General features: G+C 43.7%; 1 protein-coding gene across 8 annotated transcripts in view; it reads left to right on the forward strand.

Annotated features, from left to right (window-relative positions):
- Positions 1-11,066, forward strand: part of Kyat3 (kynurenine aminotransferase 3) — a 33,855-nt gene that overhangs the window by 18,972 nt on the left and 3,817 nt on the right. For 6 of the 8 annotated variants that reach the window (XM_013350056.2, XM_013350054.2, XM_013350057.2 and 3 more), the window contains 5 exons: positions 1,298-1,374; positions 2,837-2,926; positions 5,879-6,065; positions 9,436-9,509; positions 9,947-10,032. In XM_013350056.2, the coding sequence (XP_013205510.1) occupies positions 1,298-1,374; positions 2,837-2,926; positions 5,879-6,065; positions 9,436-9,509; positions 9,947-10,032 (514 nt within the window). Of the gene's footprint in view, positions 1-1,297; positions 1,375-2,836; positions 2,927-5,878; positions 6,066-9,435; positions 9,510-9,943; positions 10,034-11,066 lie in introns of all 8 variants that reach the window. The other 2 variants (XM_026784156.1, XM_005357375.3) reach the window with 2 other exon arrangements.

An 11,066-nucleotide genomic window follows, 5' to 3' on the forward strand; every position in this document is an offset into this window, starting at 1 on the left:
CTGTAGACCAGGCTGGTCTCGAACTCACAGAGATCCACCTGCCTCTGCCTCCCGAGTGCTGGGATTAAAGGCGTGCGCCACCATCGCCCGGCAAATGGTGTAATTTTTTAAATCAAAGTCTGTATAATAGCTCAGTTTGGCAATATTCATCCTAAAAGAACGTAGAGGATTTCCAAATGTACTGTTTCCTTATAAATGATAAGCACCAGGAAATAGTATAACTGGCTTGATTTGTTGAAGATCACAAGACTTCAAAACCTTATTGACTGGGCGCTCACACATGATAGCATGTATGTTGAAGCCACAGGCCACTCTGTGGAGTACAGTCTCTCCTCCCACCCTTCCCTGAATTCCAGAGATCCAACTCAGGCTCTCCCAGCAAGTGCTGCTGCCCACAAAGTCATTTTGATGGCCCTCAAGGCATATCCTATTACAAGAAGAGGAGGGAGAGAAGGAAAGAAAATGACAGAATTTCCTCTTATTCTTGGTCAAATAGCTCCCACTGACAAAACTGCCATTTCAACCATCACAAAGAATGTTCCTCTCTATCCCCACCTCATTCATACACTAAATGACTGATATTTGAAAATTTTTCCTTCTAACCTATGCAGCTAATTAGCTGACCCCTTAAAAAGAGAGGGGCATCCACTTTTGCGTGGTTAAAAAAAAAATTAGTCATTGACAAATTGCTTAGATTATTTTTTTTAAAAAAGTGATTACATTTCATATTGTAGCACAGAATGTCTGCCCTCCCCTTTTCTGCCTGCCTAAGCTGATGTGGTGTTCCAAACTTTAACCAAATCCTCCCTGGACCAGGAGGCCTCCTCTCCCTTCCACCATTGCCTAATGCCCCTGCCTGCCCCTACTTCAGCCGCCAGCACAGTGCCTCTGATGCCACCTGGGTGTCACTTCCTCCACAAGACCTCAAGCCCTTCAGAGGCAGAAGCCACAGGCTCCTCTTCTTTGTTTCCTTTGCCACTCTTAGTTTCTAAGAAAGACTTGATGGACAATTGTGAATGAATGACATTGGAAGAGATCAGTCAAGCATGTCTTGGCGACTCGCGGGTGGTTGGAAAAATTGTTCTGAAATTGAAGGTAGCGGTGCTCGTGCAGTGGTGGGTTATACTTGCATTTTCTAAAGAAGACGGAAATAACTACACTGATACTATTTAATATCTATTCTCACTGAGTTCATGTTGTCTGCATTGTGTCTTTAGGTTATACTAAATGAAAAGTAACTGGAAAAAGAAAGTAATTGGTAGCCAGTTATCGACTTATTTTTCTTTTCCTCCTGAAGCCACTTTTCCAGGTATGTGGGAGAGAACCATAACAATAGGAAGTGCTGGCAAGACTTTCAGTGTGACAGGTTGGAAGGTAAGAGAAGGAGGGTACTGCTGGGCTGGGGGTGTGGCTCAGGAGTAGAGCCCAGGCTTTGCAAGTGAAAGGCCCTGGGTTCAATCCCCATAGGAGGCTGTTACACAGAGAGCCCCTGTCTTGGAAATAATAAATTAATTAATTAATAATAATGAAGCTCATAGTTTAATTTTTGTACAACATTTTGCATTTTAAATGCATAAATAATATATGTGGAGTCTTATACTTAGTGATCTTTTCCATTTTTACTGATTTGTTTGGTTCTCATGCAAGCTTCATCCTATTTGTTTTTAATTACATGTATTTATTTGGGGACTGGGCGATGTGTGCTGTGGTGAGTGTGTGTGAGTGTGAGTGTGTGTGTGTGTGTGTGTGTGTAGGGCAGAAGGTAATATGTAGGAGTCAGTTTTCTTCTTCCACCATGGGAATCCCAGAGACTGAACTTGGGTCCTGGGGCTGGGAAGCAAGCAAGTCCTTACCCTCTGAACTATATCACTGCCCCATCTTTCATCCTTTGAGACCAAGTAATTTCCTTAAAAGAAAAAAAAATCAAGCAATTTTAAATGCTATGAATGATCGACTTATGATACTTTTTTCTTTACAAAAATATTCACATATGAAATGAGAAAGATAACACTGGCTAATCCTCCAGCTTTAACTGTGACCCAAACAGTAAGTGTTTTCAGCAATGCTAATTCTTTTCATTCTTAACAACACAGTATAAAGTGGGCAAGGTTTTCATCCCTGTTTTACAGACTATAAAACTAAGTCACAGTAATTTTTACTGCCTGCCTGAGATTACACTGCTAATAAAGACAGTCCAGGGCAGGTAGCCTGCCTCCAGAGTCCCTGCACCAACCACTGTCCTGTTGATCGCGGCAACACATTCATCAGGATCTATAATCCCTGAGCCACAGGGAGTGGAAGCAAGAAAATCAGGAACCCAACATTCTCTTTGGCTAACTTATGAGTTCAAGGCTAGCCTGGGCTACAGGAGATACCGGCTCAGTATCTCCTGTATTATTTAACAACCAATAATGTCCCAGTTAAAATTCAGTTCTCTTTCAGCCTTACCGACGCTAGACAGGGAGGGCTAGCAGACCAGAGGAATAGGTGGAAACCAGTGTGCTTTAGTTGTGAAGGAGTCCTCTGAGCCATCGTACAGCATTACTTGTGCCTGTACTTAGAGCAAGTATAACTTCTGGCTTTTATTCCTCGTGAGCCCCAGAAGTGGCACCTCAGCAGAGGGAAGGGCTCACAGTGATCACAGGTTTTGTTAGCTTCAGGAGGCAGGGTGAGTGATGAAGACAGACCTAGGAACTTCACGAAAACAAGTGTTGCCCCGCTTTTCTCCTGGGGACATTTCTGAACTACCTGTGTTTGTCATTTGCACTAACTGCTCTCTTAGATATGATATATATCCTTAGATTGGTTTTTGAAATCTGCTTTTCTCTTTTCCCAGCTTGGCTGGAGCATTGGCCCTCATCACCTGATAAAGCATCTACAGACTGTTCAACAAAACACTGTGTACACTTGTGCAACTCCTCTACAGGTACATGTTGGCCTTTGTGCATGCGGGAATTAAATAGCTTCCTCATGAGCAAGTCCTTCTAACGCAGTTTGGGAATTCTGGGGCAGACAGATAGTCAGTGGATAAAGTTCACTGGGTGTGGTGGTGCATGCCTGTCATATTAGCATGACTGAGGCTCAGCCAGGAGAGCCTTGAGTTCAAGGCTGGTCCAGGCCACACAGAGACTTTAAAGCATAGCTGGACAGTATAGGAAGACCCCATGGGAGGTGGGAGCGGGCAGAGAACAAAGAGTATTTGGGAAGCTACATGGTGTCTGCCTGTCTCTACCTTCTTTCTCCCTGCACTCAGTTAAGTTTCCCGCCTACCTATATTCTGCCCTGCCACAGGCCAAAGCAGCTTCTTTATTAACCAGTGGTAATAAAACATAGTCATAGCATAAATCCCACATCAGTATGTAAAGGCCTAATAGATGGTAGACTCTTTCTCCCAGGTGAGTCTTTTTCTTGAGCACGTCTTAACCTCCCAAACTGTGGGATTACAGTCAAGTGCCACCATTCCTGGCCCTTAATGCATATCTTTGTTAAACGGTTGCTATTTTGTATACGTTTATAGAAACAGATCTATTTATTATTCTCCTCTGAATATCCCAGATACTGAAACAGTGTTCTAGTTCTAGGAGGCAATTGAGGCACAAGAGAACAAAACTACTGACCCCGTTGAACTTGTTCCGTGGTTTTTCGTTCAAAGTTGTCTACCCAGTAGGAAATAATCCCATTGTTTTCAGTGATTCTCTAAAATAACCTTATGAAAAAAGGCTCGTTCCAAAACTCTGTTTTATTATAAGTTCATTTTTATCACCTCAAAATAAAGCCATTTATTCATTGAAGATTTACTGAAGATTAGGGATTTTACAAACAAAAAACAACTGCACTCAGGGAGCTTAACACCCAGTAGAGGGACATAAATAACAGAGACGCCTTTAAAATATATTATGTCAGGTTTTGATAGATACAAAGAGAAGGTGGGGAAGAAGGAAGATGTAATGATCCAGGTTGGGGAATGTATGATGTCATATTGGGTAATTCTTGTGGAGAAGACAGCATCTGGTTAACCCAGAGAAGAGCCCTGTGGCCTGAGAGAACAGGAAGGGTGAAGTAGACAATATAACTGTCATATCATAAACACAGCTGCTGGGATGAGGTCACCAAGGAGGAAGAGTAAGAGAATCTCAGATCTTGAGCAGTAGCTGGGAGTCACATCAAGTTGGCCCATGTATGTCACTGTTAGGACTGAGGGACATGGGATGCCGTGGCAGTTTTGATCGTAAGTTATCAAATGGAGGCTGGTGCTTCGTTGAGGGAGAAGGTAAGGGAAGAGTTCCAAGAGAGAAATATTAGTGCATTAAACCAAGGTGAGAACGGCAGAAGTGATGAGGAGAGATGGGACTCTGGACATAGCTGGAAGATTAAGTCAGTGGTGTTTGCTACTGGATGACATAACCAGGCTTGAACAAGAAAAATCCAGATACACTTAGCACAGCCGTTTGTGTCTCTGTGCTCTGGATTTCCCAGGGCAATGACTTCTATTGTCAATGGACAGATTGCTCATAGAGGTGCAGCTGAGATCCTAGAACGTTTCCTGGGGCATCTTAGTCGATATTTCAGAAAAATCCACAGACAGCTGCGTTTGGATGCTGTTTTCCTAGTGTTGAAGAATTGCTGATTCTGTCTTACTGCTAAATTCTCCCGCCACAGACTTCCCTCTTGCCCCCTTCCCACCTCATCATGTTCTGTCTTTTGCTACAGTTCTCTCACACAGAACAGATTTTCTCCTGCCCTTTCCACCTCACCTCTCTACCCACCCTTCAGTACGCACTAATTGGAGGTTTTACGAAAGCCAGAGCCACACCTATGTTGTGAACTGTTCTGTCCCCAGCTCTTACTGAAATGGCTCACTTTGCCTGCCAACCCTCTAGCCTTCTGCTTGGTAGATCTTTGTGCTGAATTCCTCCTGTGATTATGACTTGTTTTTATCGGCCTGCCCTGACATGTTTCTCAGGCACCTGCTTGATCCTTACTGGCTTAGTCTGGGAAAGTCATTGTAACAGAATACTAGAGACTTTGTAGCTTATAAAGTCGAGGAATTTGTTTCTCATGGATCTGACGATCACTGCCAGATAAGGACCTGCTACCTCATTTGGGTCCCCTTTCCAGTGTGTTCTCCAATGATGGAAGTGGTGATGGTACCATTCCTGAGGCCCCTAGGCTTCTGGCCTAATCACCCTCAAAGGCCATACTTGCTAATGCTCATTCCTTGGAGACCAAGAACTCACCGTATGGAGTAGGAGGAACACAAACATTAAGTTCTTTGCTCTATATTATTGGTTTTTCTTGGTCCCACTTCTCTGCTCTCTTCTCTAGTCGCCGCCGCTAGAGGAGTTGCCCACACAGTCTGCATACTTGTTTCTAGCCCCCATTTCACGTACATCGCCTTGCTGTGGTCAGGATGATTTTAGCATTTCCTCTGAGGAACAAGGAACTTGTATTGGCTTGTCTATACAGCAGGCCAGCTTTAATTTCCTCCTGTGCTGTCCTAGGTAACGGAAAACACTGACTCCCCGTCACCTCTCTGGACATTCTTTAGTCTGAGAGTTAACAAACTGGATGACGGCTCACCCCAGTAGAAAACAGTTCATGTCTTTTGTTACCAAGGACACCATATTTATGTGACACCTCTTTTTTGGTTTGGATTTCTATGTCTTCCTTTGTTTGTCATATTAGATTTAAACATTTACATAAAACTTCCTCCATCAACCCAGGGAGCTGGATAGTTCACAGGAATCTGGCTGTAACTTCCTGAGTGACTTCCTTGCCACAAATCTTCATTGGATGACCTTTATTTATTCTTCCAGTAAATTGAGCCATAACTGACATTACCATGCTCTCCCCTCCCCTTTTATATCTTAAAATGCAGGCAGCCTTGGCCCAGGCCCTTTGGACTGATATAAAGCGCATGGATGACCCAGAGTGTTACTTTAATTCTCTGCCAAAGGAATTAGAAGTAAAAAGAGATCGGATGGTCCGTTTACTTACCAGCGTTGGCCTGAAACCCATCATCCCTGACGGGGGTTACTTCATCATTGCCGACGTGTCTTCCTTAGGTTTGTGAAGCCTTTGCTATTTCACATCTCCAGACACGTATGTTTGAAAGGAAAGCAGAGATGTATGAGGGAAAGGTGCCCAAGCCGGAACGCATTTTATCTCTAGGAGGGATGATTTCAACACTTTCAACAGCTCACTTTCCCTTCAGAACTTTTATCTGAACTTTCACTCCTGGTAAATTGCTATCAGGTTGGTGTTGTTCCAAAGTGTTCTCTTACAGAACTGTTCTCACTGTGTTCCAGGGTGTACCTGGAAATTCTGAGTGTGAAACGGTACACTTGAAATAGTTCACGAACATTTTTCTAACTTTTCTAAGTGCTGTTTGGTAGACGCTGTGAAGCCTCGGGGAATACCTGCTGTTTGCAGAGGTGAACGCTGGGAACAAGGGGAGTGACTGACATCCGTTGAGACTCTACTATATGCCAGGCTCTCAAATACCATCTTCTAGAGAGCATTGCTAGTGCCACCCTTGCAGGCAGGAAGGTTTACAAAGCCTGAAGTAACTTCCCAGAGTCGTGCATATGGAACATCCACAGTTCTGCTTCCAACACATGGCAATATTGACTCCTTTTACATGGGGTATGGGCACCAGCCAAGGCTCATGTGTGGAGGGCAGAGGACAGCGTTGGAAATCACTTCTCTCCTTTCACCATGGGGGCTCTGCACCTTGACTTCAGGTCACTAGACTTGCCTTCAACTGATGCTGATGGCATGATCCTTACCTGTCACCCACAAATCTTCAAGCTAGAAGTATAATCATGAATAAGTATATAGGAATCTTGTTGGCCTTGGCGCCAACCTATGCAGATCCGTCTACAAGATCTGGGATTTGAGGACCTTAAAGAATGAATGGGTCGGATTACAGTCAAACACTACAGACAGCTTTGCTTCATTTAGTGTACTTTCTTACATAAATGTAACAAAGAAAAACATGATCCAAGGAAGGTTGTTTGGGTTCAGAAAAACATGATCATAAAAATATGTAAACCAACACCAGGGAGCACAAACTAAATAATATTAACATCCTGAATATTAACAGCCCTCTCCCAGAACTATCTCAGGACAGACCAGTCTTAACACGGTTGCCTGACACAGGCTGTAGATTGTCTCTGGGAAAGCAAGCAAGGCAGAGGACCCTATCCAGATTCAGGGCACACGGAGGATGGCACTCAGCATATCCTTTCCCCAGACTGGATTCTTTAGCTATGTTCTGACATCCAGCAAGAATAAACATACCTTATAGATTGAATGTAAATGTTTGTCACTGGAGGCGTGAAGCCGCCACATCCAAGAGTAATCCAGGGACAAAATGTACCTGAGGTAAAAGGCCCTCTGCCTTTTTTCCTGGAGCCGCTCTCAGAGTTCCCCAAGGCACCGTTCACCATGCGTCATTCCTTTCGCCATGTTCCGACAGTTTTTACACAAAACTTATATTTTTTAATACTTAAAACTATTATTAATAATAAGTCTTTGATACTCATTATTGATTATGATCACTCTAATATGGTTTTCAATATTTTAGATTGTAATAACATTATATGCCACTGAATTTGAAACTGAAGTTTCTCATTTATGCTAAATTTTAGAAACCTAGAGGAAATAAAGGAAAATTCAATTTTATGTGAAAAATGAATGTATGTTAGTCTTTTGGGGGGGTGTGGCAGCATGAACATAGGTTCATTATGAGAAAGTGGGGGCTCTCCTGAAGTAGGAGGGGACTCCCTTAGCTCTGGATTCATGTAGGAATCATTTTGCTATACACAAGCATTAGACATTAGTAATTTTTTTTTCATTATAACAGGTTTCAGAGAACTGAGATGCTAGACTTTCTTGTAGTTGACGCTTGAAGTCCTTTCCAGGAAGTGGTCACAAGTACTGGCCCCACCTTGGGCTGCAGGGAAGGCTTTCACGGGTTTTTACGGAGTGCCTGTCCCAGAACACACCCTTATCTTGGTGAAGAGCCTTCTGAACCTCAGGAAACTTGTTTAGACTGGAGCACCCTGTGGCTCTCGTCTGACCCACATCCAGTTTCTTCCCACCAGCTACTCTTTCAATTTCAAATCTTCAAGGTTTCCCACCCAAGTTCATTTATTGAGAAAATAGGTGGAGGACACCTGGGAAATGACCCTCGAGGTTCTCCACTGGATCAGCTTCCCCAAGACAATAGACTACAAGGAAGGATTTATCTCAGGGTTGCCCTAAGTGCCCTTTCCACATTGCCTGAGCCGGTGCATCCTGTGCCCACATCCTGTTCGAGTCTAAGTTCTGGATACAGTGTGGTTAGGTAGGAGCCAGAGGATTTGGATGGAAAGCCTTTTCTGATATCCACTCTTTATGACATGCTACCTATGGGGGAAATATTAACATCTCAACCTCTCCTCACGAACAAACTTTCATTTACTGTGTGTGGATTGTTTCTTACACTAGAATTTAGTTCTCCCCCTTTTCTAGACATAAAAATTAAAATTTCATTTAGCGGTTGCATCAGAATAAAGGTAGCCGGAGGCTTGGAAAGGAGAGATGGCTCAGTGGATAAGAGCACATATTGTTCTTGCAGATCAGAGTTCAGTTCCTGAAACCCGAGTTAGGCAGCTCACAACAGCCTATAACCCCAGCTCCAGGGCTCACAATCCCTCTTCTTGCCTTCTTGGGTACCACACATACACACACAAAACCCATGTACACTCCCATATGCATATACACAATTAAAATCAAAATAAGTAATTTAAAAGGAAAATGAAAATAGCCAGGCATGGCGATACACGTCAGTAATCCCAGCATTCAAGAAGTTAAGGCAGGACAGTTGTTATGTGTTCAAGGTCAACCTGGGATACATAGTCCCATACAGCCTGGACTACCATGGGAGATGCTATCTCAAAAGTTATAAAGAGAAAGAATAAAGGCAAAATGTAATTACCATTATACCTTGCAATGCAGGACAATGGAAGACTAATGGTTATTGAAAACATATGGTATGGCAGGTCTTGTATTCAGAACTGTGTTACTAGCACCTTCTCAAGAGAGCCGTGTGACATTGGTGCTGCCGTATCCTCACTGAGCAATGACAAAACCTGGCATCTTGCCATCTTCTTTCTGGAGAAGCAGTGCTCTCCATGGCTTCCCATGCCCTGCTCTTCCGGGGCTGGCAGCTACATGGACATGCATGGTCCACTATGTGTGAGTGGCGCCTCAGTATGTCAGTCATTCTCAGTGTGTCATGTAGATGCCAGCGCAGTGAGTCAATGACCTCTTGACAGTTCTGGGTGAAACCTGTGTGAGTCAGGAGAAAATCTGAATCGTGACGGGCTTCAGCGAAGCTCTTGTCACAGACACAATCCTTCCTCTGCTCACCTTTCCCTGTGGTTGCAGATGCTGACCTCTCTGACATGAAGGGTGATGAGCCTTATGACTACAAGTTTGTGAAGTGGATGACAAAAAACAAGGTAACATTCACTGACCCTTGCGGGGCTGCGATGTAGCAAGCTTATCAAGGAGCTTGTGCGTATGCTTTGAGTGACAATTCTAGCTTTGTTTCTCCTCCTTTTCTTTATTTTAGAATCTTAGTTTACCTGAGCTTCGATTTTTGAGACAGAGTCTCACTATGTAGGCTTGGCATGCTGGACCTTGCTGTGTGGACCAGGCTAGCCTTAACTCTGGGAGATCCGCCTGCCTCTGATTCCCCAGTGAGAGGCAAATGTACTGCCCTGATTGCAGCCTTCATCCAAACAGTCCACTTAGGGCTTTTTGAGGGATTATAAAAATATTTTTCTTCTTAAAAAAATTATGACCAAACAGTGTCTATTTCTGGAGTCTGTGGTCTCTTCGGTGACATTTGGAATGGGTGTGGTTTTTCTATTACATCATCTCCCTTGTTTTCCAGAAACTGTCAGCCATCCCTGTTTCAGCCTTCTGTGATTCCCTGTCTAAGCCACAGTTTGAGAAGCTGGTGCGGTTTTGCTTCATTAAAGTAAGTTTCTGTATTCTCACAAAGTATCTTGCATTCCAACTTATGAAGCACCTTCTTTCCTGTTTCTAAAAATGATATACAAAGTGATGTTTTTTAAATTTGACTCAGTGCCGTGAAGTTCACTGTAAGTCAGTATTCTGCCTCTGTTTGCTGTTACTGTTGTTTTCAGTTTACTTATTCATTTGTGGTTTCTTGAGACAGGGTCTCACTCTGTGGCCCAGGCTGCCCTTTGACTCGTGACAATCCTCTGGTCTCAGTCCTACAAGTGTTAGGAGCCACCATCCTTGAGTCACAGTTTTTTTAAGGGAACGAATATAATCCTACACCCTCTTCTAGCCTGTGTAAATGGATATCTGCACATTGGTATCCTTACATGTGCGCCATATGCTCACACAGACACATTCACATACACATGGCTTTTTTAAAGAAAAAGAGAAGAAAAATGAATTCTTAAATGAAAACGAAAGATGTCTCTATGGCTAACCAAGAGCATTCATCACCGTTAGACCACTCTAGAAGATCTGCTGTTCTTTTTTTTTAATTTATTTATTTGTTAAAGATTTCTGTCTCTTCCCCGACACCGCCTCCCATTTCTCTCCCCCTTCCCCAATCAAGTCCCCCTCCCTCCTCAGCCCAAAGAGTGATCAGGGTTCCCTGCCTTGTGGGAAGACCAAGGACCACCCACCTCCATCCAGGTCTAGAAAGGTGAGCATCCAAACTGCCTAGGCTCCCACAAAGCCAGTACGTGCAGTAGGATCAAAAACCCAGTGCCATTGTTCTTGAGTTCTCAGTAGTCCTCATTGTCTGCTATGTTCAGCGAGTCTGGTTTTGTCCCACCCTTTTTCAGACTCAGGCCAGCTGGCCTTGGTGAGTTCCAGATAGAACTCCCCATTGTCTCAGTGTGTGGGTGCACCCCTCGCGGTCCTGAGTTCCTTGCCCGTGCTCTCTCTCCTTCTACTCCTGATTTGGACCTTGAGATTTCTGTCCGGTGCTCCAATGTGGGTCTCTGTCTCTGTCTCCTTTCATCGCCTGA

Source organism: Microtus ochrogaster, chromosome 21 (genome assembly GCF_000317375.1).
Source record: "Microtus ochrogaster isolate Prairie Vole_2 chromosome 21, MicOch1.0, whole genome shotgun sequence".
NCBI lineage: Eukaryota > Metazoa > Chordata > Mammalia > Rodentia > Cricetidae > Microtus > Microtus ochrogaster.